Source organism: Salminus brasiliensis, chromosome 15, assembly GCF_030463535.1.
Source record: "Salminus brasiliensis chromosome 15, fSalBra1.hap2, whole genome shotgun sequence".
Lineage (NCBI taxonomy): Eukaryota > Metazoa > Chordata > Actinopteri > Characiformes > Bryconidae > Salminus > Salminus brasiliensis.
In genome coordinates, this window is record NC_132892.1 from 2,851,605 (window position 1) to 2,872,033 (window position 20,429).

General features: G+C 45.7%; 2 protein-coding genes across 4 annotated transcripts in view; one reads left to right on the top strand and one right to left on the bottom strand.

The window, feature by feature from the left end:
* Positions 1–14,381, top strand: part of LOC140536158 (uncharacterized) — a 44,509-nt gene extending 30,128 nt beyond the window's left edge. For all 3 annotated transcript variants that reach the window (XM_072657831.1, XM_072657833.1, XM_072657832.1), the window contains one exon: positions 12,389–14,381. In XM_072657831.1, coding sequence (XP_072513932.1) covers positions 12,389–12,936 — 548 coding nt within the window. In that variant the 3' untranslated portion in view covers positions 12,937–14,381. The remainder of the gene's footprint in view (positions 1–12,388) is intronic.
* A 1,893-nt stretch (positions 14,382–16,274) lies between these two features.
* On the bottom strand, positions 16,275–17,370 carry LOC140536160 (epidermal differentiation-specific protein-like). Its single transcript, XM_072657835.1, has one exon. The coding sequence runs from the start codon at positions 17,368–17,370 to the stop codon at positions 16,381–16,383; it is 990 nt and encodes a 329-aa protein (XP_072513936.1). The 3' UTR covers positions 16,275–16,380.
* Between the last annotated feature and the right edge of the window lie 3,059 nt (positions 17,371–20,429).

Below are 20,429 nucleotides of genomic sequence, written 5' to 3' on the forward strand. Positions count from 1 at the left end.
TCACTTACACACACACTCTCACTCGCACACAACACAGTCTCTCACACACTCTCACTCGCACACAAAACACACAGTCTCTCACACACTCTCTCACTTGCACACAACACACAATCTCACTTACACACACTCTCACTCGCACACAACAGTCTCTCACACACTCTCTCACTCACACACAAAACACACAGTCTCTCACACACTCTCTCACTCGCACACAAAACAGTCACTCACACACTCTCTCACTCGCACACAAAACACACAGTCTCTCACACACACTCTCACTTACACACACTCTCTCACTCGCACACAAAACGCAGTCTCTCACACACTCTCTCACTTGCACACAAAACACACAGTCTCTCACACACACTCTCACTTACACACACTCTCTCACTCGCACACAAAACACACAGTCTCTCACACACACTCTCACTTACACACACTCTCTCACTCGCACACAAAACGCAGTCTCACACACACTCTCTCACTCGCACACAAAACACAGTCTCACTTACACACACTCTCTCACTCGCACACAAAACACAGTCTCACTTACACACACTCTCTCACTCGCACACAAAACAGTCTCACTTACACACACTCTCTCACTCGCACACAAAACACAGTCTCACTTACACACACTCTCTCACTCACACAAAACAGTCTCTCACACACTCTCACTCGCACACAAAACACAGTCTCACTTACACACACTCTCACTCGCACACAACACACAGTCTCACTTACACACACTCTCTCACTCGCACACAAAACACACAGTCTCACTTACACACACTCTCTCACTCGCACACAAAACACAGTCTCACTTACACACACTCTCTCACTCGCACACAAAACACACAGTCTCACTTACACACACTCTCTCACTCACACAAAACAGTCTCTCACACACTCTCACTCGCACACAAAACACAGTCTCACTTACACACACTCTCACTCGCACACAACACACAGTCTCACTTACACACACTCTCTCACTCGCACACAAAACACACAGTCTCACTTACACACACTCTCACTCGCACAAAACGCACAGTCTCACTTACAGACACTCTCTCACTCGCACACAAAACACAGTCTCTCACACACTCTCTCACTCGCACACACAACACACAGTCTCTCACACACTCTCTCACTTGCACACACAACACACAGTCTCACTTACACACACTCTCACTCGCACACAAAACACACAGTCTCTCACACACTCTCTCACTTGCGCACACACAACACACAGTCTCACTTACACACACACTCTCACTCGCACACAACACAGTCTCTCACACTCTCTCACTCGCACACAAAACACACAGTCACTCACACACTCTCTCACTCGCACACAAAACACAGTCTCTCACACACACTCTCACTTACACACACTCTCTCACTCGCACACAAAACGCAGTCTCTCACACACTCTCTCACTTGCACACACAACACACAGTCTCACTTACACACACTCTCTCACTCGCACACAAAACACACAGTCTCACTTACACACACTCTCTCACTCGCACACAAAACACACAGTCTCACTTACACACACTCTCTCACTCGCACACAAAACACAGTCTCTCACACACTCTCTCACTTGCGCACACACAACACACAGTCTCACTTACACACACACACTCTCACTCGCACACAACACAGTCTCTCACACACTCTCTCACTCGCACACAAAACACACAGTCACTCACACACTCTCTCACTCGCACACAAAACGCAGTCTCTCACACACTCTCTCACTTGCACACAAAACACACAGTCTCTCACACACACTCTCACTTACACACACTCTCTCACTCGCACACAAAACACAGTCTCTCACACACTCTCTCACTCGCACACAAAACAGTCTCTCACACACTCTCTCACTCGCACACAAAACACAGTCTCACTTACACACACTCTCTCACTCGCACACAAAACACACAGTCTCACTTACACACACTCTCTCACTCACACAAAACAGTCTCTCACACACTCTCACTCGCACACAAAACACAGTCTCACTTACACACACTCTCTCACTCGCACACAACACACAGTCTCACTTACACACACTCTCTCACTCGCACACAAAACACAGTCTCTCACACACTCTCTCACTTGCACACACAACACACAGTCTCACTTACACACTCTCTCACTCGCACACAACACACAGTCTCACTTACACACACTCTCTCACTTGCGCACACACAACACACAGGCTCACTTACACACACACTCTCACTCGCACACAACACAGTCTCACACACTCTCTCACTCACACACAAAACACAGTCTCTCACACACTCTCTCACTTGCACACACACAACACACAGTCTCACTTACACACACACTCTCACTCGCACACAACACAGTCTCTCACACACTCTCTCACTCGCACACAAAACACACAGTCTCTCACACACTCTCTCACTCGCACACAAAACACACAGTCTCTCACACACTCTCTCACTCGCACACAAAACACACAGTCTCTCGCACATTCTCTCACTTGCGCACACAAAACACACCGTCTCTCACACACAGTCTCACACACTCTCTCACTTGCGCACACACAACACACAGTCTCACTTACACACACACTCTCACTCGAAAACAACACAGTCTCTGACACACTCTCTCACTCGCACACAACACAGTCTCTGACACACTCTCTCACTCGCACACAAAACACACAGTCTCTCACACACTCTCTCACTCGCACACAAAACACACAGTCTCTCACACACTCTCTCACTTGCGCACAAAACACAGTCTCTCACACACTCTCTCACTCGCACACAACACAGTCTCTGACACACTCTCTCACTCGCACACAAAACACACAGTCTCTCACACACTCTCTCACTCGCACACAAAACACACAGTCTCTCACACACTCTCTCACTCGCACACACAACACACAGTCTCACTTACACACACTCTCACTCGCACACAACACAGTCTCTCACACACTCTCTCACTCACACACAAAACACACAGTCTCTCACACACTCTCTCACTTGCGCACACACAACACACAGTCTCACTTACACACACACTCTCACTCGCACACAACACAGTCTCTCACACACTCTCTCACTTGCACACAACACACAATCTCACTTACACACACTCTCACTCGCACACAACAGTCTCTCACACACTCTCTCACTCGCACACAAAACACACAGTCTCTCACACACTCTCTCACTCGCACACAAAACGCAGTCTCTCACACACTCTCTCACTTGCACACAAAACACACAGTCTCTCACACACACTCTCACTTACACACACTCTCTCACTCGCACACAAAACACACAGTCTCTCACACACACTCTCACTTACACACACTCTCTCACTCGCACACAAAACGCAGTCTCACACACACTCTCTCACTCGCACACAAAACACAGTCTCTCACACATTCTCTCACTCACACACAAAACACACACTCTCACACACTCTCTCACTCACACACAAAACACACACTCTCACACACTCTCTCACTCGCACACAAAACAGTCTCTCACACACTCTCACTCGCACACAAAACACAGTCTCACTTACACACACTCTCTCACTCGCACACAAAACACAGTCTCACTTACACACACTCTCTCACTCGCACACAAAACAGTCTCACTTACACACACTCTCTCACTCGCACACAAAACACAGTCTCACTTACACACACTCTCTCACTCACACAAAACAGTCTCTCACACACTCTCACTCGCACACAAAACACAGTCTCACTTACACACACTCTCTCACTCGCACACAAAACACACAGTCTCACTTACACACACTCTCACTCGCACAAAACACACAGTCTCACTTACACACACTCTCTCACTCGCACACAAAACACAGTCTCTCACACACTCTCTCACTTGCACACACAACACACAGTCTCACTTACACACTCTCTCACTCGCACACAAAACACACAGTCTCACTTACACACACTCTCTCACTCGCACACAAAACACACAGTCTCTCACACACTCTCTCACTTGCACAAAACACACAGTCTCACTTACACACACACTCTCACTCGCACACAACACAGTCTCTCACACACTCTCTCACTCGCACACAAAACACACAGTCACTCACACACTCTCTCACTCGCACACAAAACACACAGTCTCTCACACACACTCTCACTTACACACACTCTCTCACTCGCACACAAAACGCAGTCTCTCACACACTCTCTCACTTGCACACAAAACACACAGTCTCTCACACACACTCTCACTTACACACACACTCTCACTCGCACACAACACAGTCTCTCACACACTCTCTCACTCGCACACAAAACACACAGTCACTCACACACTCTCTCACTCGCACACAAAACACAGTCTCTCACACACACTCTCACTTACACACACTCTCTCACTCGCACACAAAACGCAGTCTCTCACACACTCTCTCACTTGCACACAAAACACACAGTCTCTCACACACACTCTCACTTACACACACTCTCTCACTCGCACACAAAACACACCGTCTCACTTACACACTCTCACTCGCACACAAAACACAGTCTCTCTCACACTCTCTCACTCGCACACAAAACACAGTCTCTCACACACTCTCTCACTCACACAAAACAGTCTCTCACACACTCTCTCACTCACACACAAAACACACACTCTCACACTCTCTCACTCGCACACAAAACAGTCTCTCACACACTCTCTCACTCGCACACAAAACACAGTCTCACTTACACACACTCTCTCACTCGCACACAAAACACAGTCTCACTTACACACACTCTCTCACTCACACAAAACAGTCTCTCACACACTCTCACTCGCACACAAAACACAGTCTCACTTACACACACTCTCACTCGCACACAACACACAGTCTCACTTACACACACTCTCACTCGCACACAAAACACAGTCTCACTTACACACACTCTCTCACTCGCACACAAAACACACAGTCTCACTTACACACACTCTCACTCGCACACAAAACACACAGTCTCACTTACACACACTCTCACTCGCACACAAAACACAGTCTCACTTACACACTCTCTCACTCGCACACAAAACACAGTCTCTCACACACTCTCTCACTCGCACACAAAACACAGTCTCTCACACACTCTCTCACTCGCACACAACACACAGTCTCACTTACACACACTCTCACTCGCACACAAAACACACAGTCTCACTTACACACACTCTCACTCGCACACAAAACACAGTCTCACTTACACACTCTCTCACTCGCACACAAAACACAGTCTCTCACACACTCTCTCACTCGCACACAAAACACAGTCTCACTTACACACACTCTCACTCGCACACAACACACAGTCTCACTTACACACACTCTCACTCGCACACAAAACACAGTCTCACTTACACACACTCTCTCACTCGCACACAAAACACACAGTCTCACTTACACACACTCTCACTCGCACACAAAACACACAGTCTCACTTACACACACTCTCACTCGCACACAAAACACAGTCTCACTTACACACTCTCTCACTCGCACACAAAACACAGTCTCACTTACACACTCTCTCACTCGCACACAAAACACAGTCTCTCACACACTCTCTCACTCGCACACAACACACAGTCTCACTTACACACTCTCTCACTCGCACACAAAACACAGTCTCTCACACACTCTCTCACTCGCACACAAAACAGTCTTTCACACACTCTCACTCGCACACAAAACACAGTCTCTCACACACTCTCTCACTCGCACACAAAACACAGTCTCTCACACACTCTCTCACTCGCACAAAACAGTCTCTCACACACTCTCTCACTCGCACACAAAACACAGTCTCTCACACACTCTCTCACTCGCACACAAAACACACAGTCTCTCACACACTCTCACTCGCACACAAAACAGTCTCTCACACACTCTCTCACTCGCACACAACAGTCTCTCACACACTCTCTCACTCACACACAAAACACAGTCTCACTTACACACACTCTCTCACTCGCACACAAAACACACAGTCTCACTTACACACACTCTCTCACTTACACAAAACAGTCTCTCACACACTCTCTCACTCGCACACAAAACACAGTCTCACTTACACACACTCTCTCACTCGCACACAAAACACACAGTCTCACTTACACACACTCTCTCACTCACACAAAACAGTCTCTCACACTCTCTCACTCGCACACAACACACAGTCTCACTTACACACACTCTCTCACTCGCACACAAAACACACAGTCTCACTTACACACACTCTCTCACTCGCACACAAAACACAGTCTCTCACACACTCTCTCACTCGCACACAAAACACACAGTCTCTCACACACTCTCTCACTCGCACACAAAACACAGTCTCTCACACACTCTCTCACTCGCACACAACACTGTCTCTCACACACTCTCTCACTCGCACACAACACACAGTCTCACTTACACACTCTCTCACTCGCACACAAAACACACAGTCTCTCACACACTCTCTCACTCGCACACAAAACACAGTCTCTCACACACTCTCTCACTCGCACAAAACAGTCTCTCACACACTCTCTCACTCGCACACAAAACACAGTCTCTCACACACTCTCTCACTCGCACAAAACAGTCTCTCACACACTCTCTCACTCGCACACAAAACAGTCTCTCACACACACTCTCACTCGCACACAAAACACAGTCTCACTTACACACACTCTCTCACTCGCACACAAAACACAGTCTCTCACACACTCTCTCACTCGCACACACAACACACAGTCTCTCACACACACTCTCACTTACACACACTCTCTCACTTGCACACAAAACACACAGTCTCACTTACACACACTCTCTCACTCACACAAAACAGTCTCTCACACACTCTCTCACTCGCACACACAACACACAGTCTCACTTACACACTCTCTCACTCGCACACAACACACAGTCTCACTTACACACTCTCTCACTCGCACACAAAACACACAGTCTCTCACACACTCTCTCACTTGCGCACACACAACACACAGTCTCACTTACACACACACTCTCACTCGCACACAAAACACAGTCTCTCACACACTCTCTCACTCGCACACAAAACACACAGTCTCTCGCACATTCTCTCACTTGCGCACACACAACACACAGTCTCACTTACACACACACTCTCACTCGCACACAACACAGTCTCTCACACACTCTCTCACTCGCACACAACACAGTCTCTCACTCTCTCACTCACACACAAAACACACAGTCTCACTCACACACTCTCTCACTCACACAAAACACACAGTCTCACTCACACACTCTCTCACTCGCACACTGTCTCTCACACACACACAAATGCACACTGTCTCTCACACAAACGCACACTCTCATACAAACACACAAACGCACACTGTCTCTCAAAAGCACACTGTCTCACACAAATGCACACTTTCTTACACAAACACACACAATCGCACTGTCTCTCACACTGTCTCACACACACAAACGCACTCTCACACAAACGCACACTTTCTCACACAAACTCACACACAAACTCACACTGTCTCACAAACAAACGCACACTGTCTCTCACACACACAAACGCACACAAACGCAAACTCTCTCACACAAACACACACAAACGCACACTGTCTCTCACAAACGCGCACAGTCTCTCAAACACACAAATTAACACTCTCTCACAAACGCACACTGTCTCACACAAACGCACACTGTCTCTCACAAACGCGCACAGTCTCTCAAACACACAAATTAACACTCTCTCACAAACGCACACTGTCTCACACAAACGCACACTGTCTCTCACACACATAAACGCACACACAGACGCACACTTTCTCACACAAAAACACAAACGCAGTCTCACACACACGCACACTGTCTCACAAACGCACACTGTCTCACACACACAAACGCACACTTTCACACACAAACGCACATTGTCTCTCACACACAAACGCACACTTTCTCACACACACACAAAAGCACACACAAACGCACACTGTCTCTCACAAACACACACACAAACACACTGTCTCTCACAAACGCACACACAAACGCACAGTCTCTCACACAAACACACAAACGCGCACTCTCTCACACACACAAACGCACACTGTCTCACACAAATGCACACAAACGCACACTGTCTCTCACTCACACGCAAACGCACACTGTCTCTCACTCACACGCAAACGCACACTCTCTCACTCACACACAAACGCACACTGTCTCTCACACACACACAAATGCACACTGTCTCTCACACAAACGCACACTCTCATACAAACACACACAAACGCACTGTCTCTCAAAAGCACACTTTCTCACACAAACACACAATCGCACTGTCTCTCACACAAACGCACACTGTCTCTCACACACACAAACGCACACTCTCACACAAACGCACACTTTCTCACACAAACTCACACACAAACTCACACTGTCTCACAAACAAACGCACACTGTCTCTCACACACACAAACGCACACTGTCTCTCACACACACAAACGCACACACAGACACACACTTTCTCACACAAACGCACACTTCCTCACACAAAAACACAAACGCACAGTCTCACACACACGCACACTGTCTCTCACAAACGCACACTTTCTCACACACACAAACGCACACTTTCACACACAAACGCACATTGTCTCTCACACACACAAACGCACACTGTCTCACACAAACGCACACTGTCTCACACAAACACACACACAAACGCACACTGTCTCTCACAAACGCACACTGTCTCACACAAACGCACACTGTCTCTCACAAACACACACACAAACGCACACTGTCTCTCACAAACGCACACACAAACGCACAGTCTCACACAAACGCACACTGTCTCACACAAACGCACACTGTCTCTCACAAACACACACACAAACGCACACTTTCTCACACAAACACAGAAACGCACACTGTCTGTCACACACACACAAACGCACACTCACACAAACGCACACTCTCACACAAACGCACACTTTCTCTCACACACACAAACGCACACTGTCTCTCACAAACGCACACTCTCACAAACGCACTCTCTCACAAACGCACACTTTCTCACTCAAACGCACACTTTCTCACACAAACGCACACTTTCTCACACACACACAAACGCACACACAAACACACTTTCTCACACAAAAATACAAACGCACACTGTCTCTCAAACGCACACACAAATGCACACTGTCTCTTACCCACAAACGCACACTTTCTCACACAAACGCACACAAACACACTTTCTCACACAAATGCAAACGCACACTGTCTCTCAAACGCACCCACAAACGCACACTGTCTCTCACAAACACACACAAACGCACACTTTCTCACACAACCGCTCACTGTCTCTCACACACACAAACGCACACTGTCTCTCACAAACTCACACACAAACGCACACTCACACAAACGCACATGGAAACGCACACTCTCACACACAAACGCAAACTGTCTCACACACACACACAAACTCACACTGTCTCACAAACAAACGCGCACTGTCTCTCACACACAAACGCACACTCTCTCACACAAACACACACAAACGCACACTGTCTCTCACAAACGCACACAGAAACTCACACAAACGCACACTGTCTCTCACACACAAATTCACACTCTCTCACAAACGCACACTGTCTGTCACACACACAAACGCACACTCACACAAACACACACAAACGCACACTTTCTCACAAACACACACAAACGCACACTGTCTCTCACAAACGCACACTGTCTCACACAAACGCACACTGTCTCTCACAAACACACACAAACGCACACTCTCTCACAAACGCACACACAAACGCACACTCTCTCACACAAACGCACACTTTCTCACACAAACACACAGAAACGCACACTGTCTGTCACACACACACAAACGCACACTCACACAAACGCACACTGTCTCTCACACACACAAACGCACACTGTCTCTCACACACACAAACGCACACTCTCACACAAACGCACACTCTCTCACAAACGCACACTTTCTCACTCAAACGCACACTTTCTCACACAAACGGTCTCACACACACACAAACGCACACACAAACACACTTTCTCACACAAAAATACAAATGCACACTGTCTCTCAAACGCACACACAAACGCACACTGTCTCACAAACACACACACAAATGCACACTGTCTCTTACACAAAAACGCACACTTTCTCACACAAACGCACACTTTCTCACACAAAAATGCAAACGCACACTGTCTCTCAAACGCGCACACAAACGCACACTGTCTCTCACAAACACACACAAATGCACTCTCACACACAAACGCACACTCTCTCACACAAATGCACACACAAACGCACACTGTCTCTCACACACACACAAACACACTTTCTCACACAAAAATACAAACGCACACTGTCTCACACACACAAACGCACACTGTCTCTCACACACACAAACACACTTTCTCACACAAACGCACACTTTCTCACACAAAAATACAAACGCACACTCTCACACACACACAAACGCACACTGTCTCTCACACACAAACGCACACTTTCTCACACAAACGCACACTTTCTCACACAAAAATACAAACGCACACTGTCTCACACACACAAACGCACACTGTCTTTCACACACACACAAACGCACACTTTCTTACACAAACACACACAAATGCACACTGTCTCTCACACACACAAACGCACACTTTCTCACACAAATGCACACTGTCTCTCTCAAACGCACACGGAAACGCACACTCTCACACACAAACGCACACTTTCTCACACAAACACACAAACGCACACTGTCTCTCCCACAAACAACCACACAAACGCACACTGTCACTCACACACACAGAAACGCACATTCTAACACAAACGCACACTATCTCTCACAAACACACACAAACGCACACTGTCTCTCACACACACAAATGCACACTGTCTCACACACACAAACGCATACTCTCTCACACAAACACACACTTTCTTACACAAACACACACAAACGCAAACTGTCTCTCTCCACCACACACACAAACGCACACAGAAATGCACACTCTCACGCACAAACACACAAACGCTCACTGTCTCTCACACACAAACGCACACTGTCTCTCACAAACTCACACACAAACGCACACTGTCTCTCACAAACTCACACACAAACGCACACTGCCTCTCACACACAAACGCACACTTTCTCACACAACCGCTCACTGTCTCTCACAAACTTGCACACAACCGCTCACTGTCTCTCACAAACTTGCACACAAACGCACACTGTCTCTCCCAAACTCACACACAAACGCACACTCTCTCACACAAACGCACACTGTCTCTCACAAACGCACACACAAACGCACACTGTCTCTCACACAAACAACCACACAAACGCACACTGTCTCTCACACAAACGCACACGGAAACGCACACTCACACAAACACACACACAAACGCACACTCACACAAACACACACACACAAACGCACACTATCTCTCACACACAAACGCACACTCTCTCACAAACGCAAACTGTCTCTCACCTAAATGCACACTTTCTAACACAAACACACACAAACGCACAGTCTCTCACACACAAACGCACACTCACAAACGCACACTGTCTCTCGCACCCACACAAACGCACACTCTCACACAAACGCACACTGTCTCTCACACACACACAGACGCACACTGTCTCTCACACACACAAACGCACACTGTCACACAAATGCACACACAAACGCCACACTGTCTCTCACAAACGCAGTCTCATACAAACGCACACTGTCTCTCACACACACACACAAACGCACACAAACACACTTTCTCACACAAAAACACAAACGCACACTGTCTCACACACAAATGCACACACAAACGCACACTTTCTCACACAAACACAAACACACACTTTCTCACACACACACACAAACGCACACTGTCTCTCACAAACGCACACTCACACAAACGCACACACAAATGCGCACTGTCTCTCACACACACAAACGCACACTGTCTCTCACAAACGCACACTGTCTCTCTCACACACAAACGCACACTGTCTCTCACACAAACAACCACACAAACGCACACGGAAACGCACACTCTCACAAACACACACTGTCTCTCACACAAACGCACACGGAAACGCACACTGTCTCTCACAAACGCACACACACACACACACTTCCTCACACAAACAGACAAGCGCACACTGTCTCTCACACACACAAACGCACACTGTCTCACACAAATGCACACACAAACGCACACTTTCTCACACACTCTCTCTCTAATGTCTCTTCTTGTGTTCAGACGGCTGTGATCTCACACTGGACCCAAACACAGCTCACAGACGTCTCTCTCTGAGTGAGGGGAACAGGAAGGTGGTGTGTGGAGAGAAGCTGCAGTCGTATCCTGACCATCCAGAGAGGTTTGATGGGTGGAGGCAGCAGGTGATGAGTAGAGAGAGTCTGACTGGACGCTGTTACTGGGAGGCTGAGTGGAGCGGGATAGGAGCTGAAGTAGCTCTGACTTATAAAAGCATCAGCAGGAAAGGAGGAGGTTCAGACTGTGGATTTGGATGGAATGAGAAGTCCTGGAGTCTGATCTGCTCTGATAACAGTTACTCTGTTCATCACAATGATAACAGAACTGATCTCTCTACTCCTCCCTTCGGCTGCAGGAGGGTAGGAGTGTATGTGGACTGTCCGGCCGGCACTGTGTCCTTCTACAGAGTCTCCTCTGATACACACACTCTCACACACTTACACACACTCAGCACCACGTTCACTGAACCCCTCTATGCTGGGTTTAGGCTTGATTGTACTGGCTCCTCAGTGAGTCTGTGTGATATGGAATGACTGTGTGTGTGTGTTACCGAGAGAGAGAGAGAGAGAGAGTGTGTGTGTGTGTGTGTTACAGAGAGAGAGTGTGTGTGTGTGTATATGTGTTAGAGAGAGTGTGTGTGCTACAGAGAGTGTGTGTGTTACCAAGAGTGTGTGTGTGTGCGTTACTGAGAGAGAGTGTGTGTGTGTGTGTGCGTTACCGAGAGTGTGTGCGTGTGCGCGTGTGTGTGTGTTACCAAGAGTGTGTGTGTGTGTGTGTGTGTGTGTGTGTGTGTGTGTTACCGAGAGTGTGTGTATGTGTGTTACCGAGAGTGTGTGTATGTGTGTTACCGAGAGTGTGTGTCTGTGTGTGTTACCGAGTGTGTGTGTTACCGAGTGTGTGTGTGTGTGTGTGTGTGTTATCGAGAGAGTGTGTGTATGTGTGTTACCGAGTGTGTGTGTGTTACCGAGAGTGTGTCTGTGTGTGTGTTACCGAGAGTGTGTGTCTGTGTGTGTGTTACCGAGTGTGTGTTACCGAGAGTGTGTGTCTGTGTGTGTTACCGAGTGTGTGTGTGTTACCGAGTGTGTGTGTGTGTGTGTTACCGAGAGAGAGAGTGTGTGTGTGTTACCGAGAGAGTGTGTGTGTGTTACAGAGAGAGTGTGTCTGTGTGTGTGTTACCGAGTGTGTGTGTTACCGAGAGTGTGTGTCTGTGTGTGTGTGTGTGTGTGTTATCGAGAGAGTGTGTGTGTGTTACCGAGAGTGTGTGTCTGTGTGTGTGTGTGTGTGTGTGTGTGTGTGTGTGTGTTACCGAGAGAGAGAGTGTGTGTGTTACCGAGAGAGAGAGTGTGTGTGTGTGTGTGTTACCGAGAGTGTGTGTGTGTGTGTGTGTGTGTGTGTGTGTGTGTGTTCTAATGCAGAGTAAAAACCCACTTGTTGAAACTGCATCATTAATAATCTACAATTCAGCTCAATATTAAAGATTATTCTGCTCTGATTCTCTATCAATAAATCTTACTGATTAGGATTGTGAGTGTATTGATTATTGATTGTGGATTGATTATGATTATAAATGTATGGATCATGAGTGTAAGTTTATTGATTGAGAATGAATTGATTATTCATCATGAAAGTATTGATTCTGATCAGTAATAACTTTTCCATTGATGGTTCAGAAGGTGTAAAGTTGGTGTTTAGGAGGTTGTGGGTTGTAAATGATTTGGTTTATATAGAGTTTAATGTGTGTGTTCTGTTCTGTATCTGTTTATGCTGAATTATCAAGTACATTAGTATTAATATCATATTTATTTTAATATGTGAGGAATATATGTTGTGTGTTTGTGTAAATAGGAGAATTCCATACATTTTAATGTCTTTATTTCTTTTTTTCTGTCTTTTACTAATTACTAATTATGTAAAGCTGCTTTGTGACGACAACAGTTGTAAAACGCTATACAAATAAATATGATCTGGCTTATGTACAGTCAGGACAGTAAGTATTTGGACAGGGACTGTTTTTGTAAATCATCCTCTGCACACCTCCTCAGTGACTCAATAGACAAGAAACATCTCAGCAGTAGAGTGTAGAGCTTCTGTCTGCCCCGCTCCATAAACTGTCATTATGAGCCCCATTTAAACCCCAAGTAGAAAAAACAGACCTTTTAACTACAATTCTGAGTTGTTGAAATGAGAGAAATCTGTTCAGAGTGACGTTAATGACCAGTGCAGCTCGGAAGAAGCAGAGACCTGTTATTAAAACTTATATATAATAATACAGGAATTATTATTGGAACTCCAAATAATTAAAACACCAACAATGTGAACAATGATCCACAGGCCTAAAGATCGGCAGAATAGGTCACAAGTCTGAATGTCTGGATGACTTTCCTCTACTCTAGTAAAATTTAACAAGGTTTTGGAATATAAAATAGTTTTTAGAACAAACAAATATTTTTAGATTAACACTGCACAATCATTACACTGCAACAGACCAACAACAATAACATCGTTTACATGCTAAATAAACATTGTTTACATACTAACAGCCTATAAAAGCCTGTCAAACAAACTGTAGTCTAATCAAAACCACTGAAATAGGCTGTAGACTGGTGCAAATGCTCTGTTGCAGCAGATGAGTGACGCTATTACACACATTAATTCTGCATTTAGGAAACAACATAAGATCAAAAAGAATTAACGAACAAGGCACCGTTTAGCAGGCCGAAGAATTCCAGGACAGGTTGGTGTCGGGCTCGTCCTGCTGGCTACACACAGCGCTACAGGTCAAGTGTAATGCAGCTCGGGCCCGATAGTTTGGTGCCCGACTGTTTGAACTCGGGCCGTGTCGGGCAGAGGATCTTATCTCTATTCCAGACCCCTTCTGACCTCATGGATCTGGAAGTAGGGAGGTCAGATGGTGAACACACACAGATATGGAATAATCAGCGGATTAAAGGATCTTGTGAAGTAATGGTTTCTCAGTAAGCTGATAAATATTCTCTATTATGAGACCTGGTGTACCAGATGAAACGCTTATATCATAGATCAGTCTTATACACTGGAGTCTTACACACCTATATCAATAGAGGCCTGACCTTCCAACTTACAGGCGACTCCGGCAGGTCTGACTATAACAGCCTAATTTAAAGGAGAGAGCCGGAAGTCTAGTAGAAAGCTGTTTCTGGGACAGTCGAGACCGTTACTCCAACAAAAGCGGGATACGTTTTTTTTTAATACCCTTGATTTCAGTAGAAACCATGAATACGCAGATGTCCAAATACTTTTGTCCATAACGTGTGCTTATTTTCACTCACAACCCATCTGACCTTTTTATTCAAAGGCTTTAAAACGCCAAAGATATCCTTGCGTTTGAAGAGTTGCCTAGAAATCGTGCAGAATCTTAAACATTTCTAATTTCTTACTTATTATTTTTAATATTTTAAGACATTGTCATTTTCTGATTGGAATGAAAAATAAAAATAGACTTCCAGACATCCAGTTGACTTCAAACGGCCGGCCCACTGTTCAGTGTTTATTTATTAGCATTAAGAGAAACAGTACAGAGAAAACTGGGAAGCTCTCGGCTTCGTTACACGTGTAGATTCTCAGTTATTTAACATTTGTAAAGCATTTCATACCTAGTTAAATTATTCATACTCATTATTCATATGAATTCCATCAAGCTCCAAGTGTTACGTTACTTTTACTTTTACACTAAGAAAGCATTACTCCATTAAAACCAGTAGAGGTCAGAGGATGCAGCGAGGCGTGGGCGTTACAGTCCTCTGGAGTGCAGGTCAGGGGTTTCAGGTCTCAGCAGGATGCGCAGGAAAGCAGGTGAAACTGCAAGAGAAGCAAATGCAGAGTCATGGTATTATCATCGCACCCAGTGCATGATGGTAATGGTATTCTGCATATTGGGAAACAGCTGGACTGCTTCATGAATATCATTTAAAGGAGAAGCACAAGCACGTACTCACTGGCTAAATGGCCTGTTGTTTGTACTCAGTGCTGAGCGACAGCTCGGAGTGGCATACGTACTCTCCGCAAATGACCTCGGTCAAACCGTAGATCAGCCTGACTGGGACCTTTATATCCACCTCCTTGGTCACCAGATTAACAGTGATCTTGGTGTGGGGTGGGACAGTGGCCGGAAGGAAGACTTCTGCGGTCTTCTTCTCCACTCTGGTGTTGTTGGTTCCCTTCTCCACAGTGAAGGTGTCTTTCACAGCAAACTCACGCCTCAGCCCGCTGAGGTCCAAATCAAACTTGGTTCCCATGCCGATCCCTGCAGCTCTGCTGAAGCTGAAGCTCTCCGAGACGAAGACGTCATACATTCGACCCAGGTTAGGACAGAAGGGCTTCACTTGGTCGCTGGAGTTCAGGCTACACACAGCATTGGTGGTGACGGAGTTGGTGCTTTCCACCTTATTGTCCCAGAGGAGCACGGCTTTCACAATGGCACCCCCAGGCTTCAGAGGACGCAGGTAGGACAGGCAATCGTTGAACGACTCATAGAAGGTCACATCCTGACCAGCTCTGGCCACCATTATCCTTCCAGTTTGGTTAGCCTGCTCATAAAGGACCCAGACCCCTCTCTGCACTCTGTGAGAAGAGATCACACCATTGAAAGAGAGAGTGGAGAGGCTGGTCTCAGCGTTGATCACAACACTTCTGCCCTGGTAGTTCGCATGTTCGTAGAGAGTGATCTGAGGATTCGTCAGGTCTTCGGTCACCAGCTGCAGAGACGAGAAGGTGTCGTTGTTTTGCACTTGGGCATACTCTCCCTCCTCGTAGACCGCCAGAGGAACGGCGAAATTGACATCTCTGTACACCACCCAAGGATTCCCGACCACTTTCAGAGAAGAGATGCAATCATTAAAATTATGACTGATCAGGTTGGCGACATCAGAGGTGAACTCTCTGCTGAGACCCTGGAAGTTGTAATGCTCGTAGAGAATGATCTTGCTCATGGTGTCTAGAAGGAAGGTGTGTCTTCCTGGAGGTCCTGCAGGAGGAGATGCTGTTGTGAGTCTGTGAAGTGTGAGCAAGCATCCTTCTGTATTTATATAGCTGGCCTGAGCTGGGATGCAGTGGGAGGATCAGCAGATACCTCGGCTAATTGGTGTTTTGAATATCTATGACCAAAACAGGTCCGTTAACTCAACTCACTGAAGACAGCAGTAGAAGATGCAAGAGAGTGTAAAGGTAATTGACATTTTTGATCCAATCAAACTTCTACGTCCAGGCCCTGAAGCAGCAAAGCAGCCCCAAACCATGATGCTCCCTCCACCATGCTTCACAGTTGGGATAAGGTTTTGGTGTTGGCGTGCAGTGCAGTGTCTCATCTACCCCATCTACCCCATTTTCCCAGAAGTACTGTGAAACATTCAGGTGGTCTTAAGCAGGATTAAGATTTGGCTGCAATCAGCTTCCTTTCATGAACATTTTCTAATAGTGGACACTTGGACAAAGGTTTCTGCAGTTTGTAGAGTCTTCTGGGGGTCTTCTGCTGTTTCCCATGGATTCTTTTTACCTCCTTCAAGACTGACGGTAACGGGACGTTCCCTTGTAGGGAGAGTCGCAGCAGTCCTGAGCTTTCTCCATTCGTAGACAGTCTGTTTTACAGTAGATTAAGGTCACTCTACATCCCTAAACCACATCATCTAAGGTCTTCTGAAAACTGTTGGCTTCCAGGCATGCTTCACGCTAACCTGACATTCTGGAGAAGAACAAATTATTCGACACTTATTATACAACACATTTATTTGATGGACTAAACACCCATGAAAGTTATTATGTTGATGTAAGATACACTATATACGTCCAAAAGTTTGTACACACAGCTTGTCTAGTCCCTGTAGAGAAGTACTGCCAACATAACAGGACTCTCTGGAGCAGATAAACATGCCAGACGTGGGCTAGAGGGGTATAAAGTCCCCCAGCATTGATGAGGTGGGGTGGCTCTTGTCACTGATTGCAATAAAATATTTACAGCAGTGTTCCTCCAAAATCTAGTAGAAAGTCTTCTTCCCTGGTCAGCAGAGACACCGTTACTCCAACAAAAGCAGGATACGTTTTTAATACCCTTGAATAAGCAGATGTCCAAATACTTTTGTCCATGTGGAACCGCTTATCACAGTTTCCGCATGCAAACACTGCTGTGTTCTCAGTGTCGGGCTGTCAGTTCAGTAAGCAGTAATTTACATGTTTTCAAACAGACAGCACTTAACTGCCACACTGATCCTCAGAGCTAAAGGAGCTGCTGTTTGCATCCAAGATGTGATACCTGTTCTGAGGAAGTCCGGCTTCTGTAGAACGTCAGAGGCTGATATGATGGTGAAGTGGCTCTGGAGGAGTGTTGAAGATATCCTGGTTATTTGAATATGAATGAGGAAATATGAAATGTTTTGGGGATTTAGGATTTTCCTGAATTAAACAAATAAGTCAGGATTTTCTTGCCCATGTTACCATTGCATGTTCAGCAATTTGCACAATTAAAAAGTAGGGATGAAACAAACAACTATTTTGACAATAGAGTGATCTATTGATTATTGAAAAGAATAACCGATTATTGATTATGAATCGTTTAGTTACCAAATAACTCCTATGTAGGGACCAGCTTTTAAATTTAGCTTGAGGTTTTGTTGTTTTATGCATTTGCTTACAAACAACGAAGAAGATAAATAAAACTCCAGTGTCTTTTCCCTGTCCAGTTCTAAAACCAAGGATGTGAAAGTATCTGAAATGCAATAAAACAGAAGTTAATCAGTTTTCCCATAATTGTATAATCAGCAAAAAGAGGGGAAACCAATTTCAGCTTCCAGTTGGAAAGTGTTTTGTGTTACTGCTACGTTTTTAAAAGTGATTTTTATCTTAACAGGGTCAGTTTTTGGTATTAGTGTCTTTCATTTTGTCAATCTCTTGAATTGTTTGTATTACTGACTTATTTTGACAGTGTTTGTATTAGTAGCATTTATTTTGACACAGCATTTTGGCTTGTTTGTATTAGTGACTTTTATTTTGACACAGTCTGTTTGTATCAGTGGCTTTTTTGACATGACGTTTTTTTTTTGTATTAGTGACTTTTATTTTAACATGATCTGTGTATTAGTGACTTATTTTGACACGGCCTGTTTGTTTATATCAGGGACTTTTATTTTGACATTGTCTGTTTGCCAAAGCACTTTCCCCCCTTAGGCCCACCTCGGGCATCCTTTGGGCAGCCCACACTTTGACATGCCCACACAAATCCCACGCTGGGCCGCTGCAGGTAAGCCCAACTTCAGCCCCTTTTCACACCCTGCAGGTCCAGCAGCTATATCCAGCTCGAGGGGCAGCTTTAGCCCACTGTAAAATGCAGCGTCTGTTTAACCCTATAGAAACTTCAGCAGTTCGAGCCTGGGGACCATCGACTGGCTTTGCTGCCTGTTGTAGGAAACCTGGTTCAGCCGAAATCTTTGGGACCATTTACCATTTCTTTTAAAATATATATATATCTGTATTATTAGTTATATAGCAATGTATTATTATTATTATTACTTTATTAATATTTTATTATTAGGCACCCCTAACCAGTCTGCCTAGTCCTACGGTATCATTTCAGTGGTCGGACCAGTGTCCAAGTCGAGGCCTTGCTCACCTATTCTCCGGGACCTGATTTTACCAAACCTTGACGTGGAGTCAGAGACTACTCTGAGGATTCTGGCAGTAGTGGATCAGAGGGTCACTGTAATTCTGTCCAGGTTAGAAGAAAGGTACCCCCGGACCCTGTCAGCATTCCTGCAGTTTTATCCCAGTTTGACCTAAAAGTCTGCTTGAAGACCTGAAGGGACTGATGTCCTGTAAACGCTTTAACAGATTGGCGGGTGTAAAGGATATTGATAAAAGTCCTAAAGGTAAAATTAAGAGTCATCGGCTTAGAAAAGAAATTTCCATGCGGTGGCATAAAGATAAGGAGGGCCCAAAACTGATCCCTGTGGCTCTCCTATTTTGCCAGTGGAAATAACTGTCTGCCATTCAGACAGGCTGG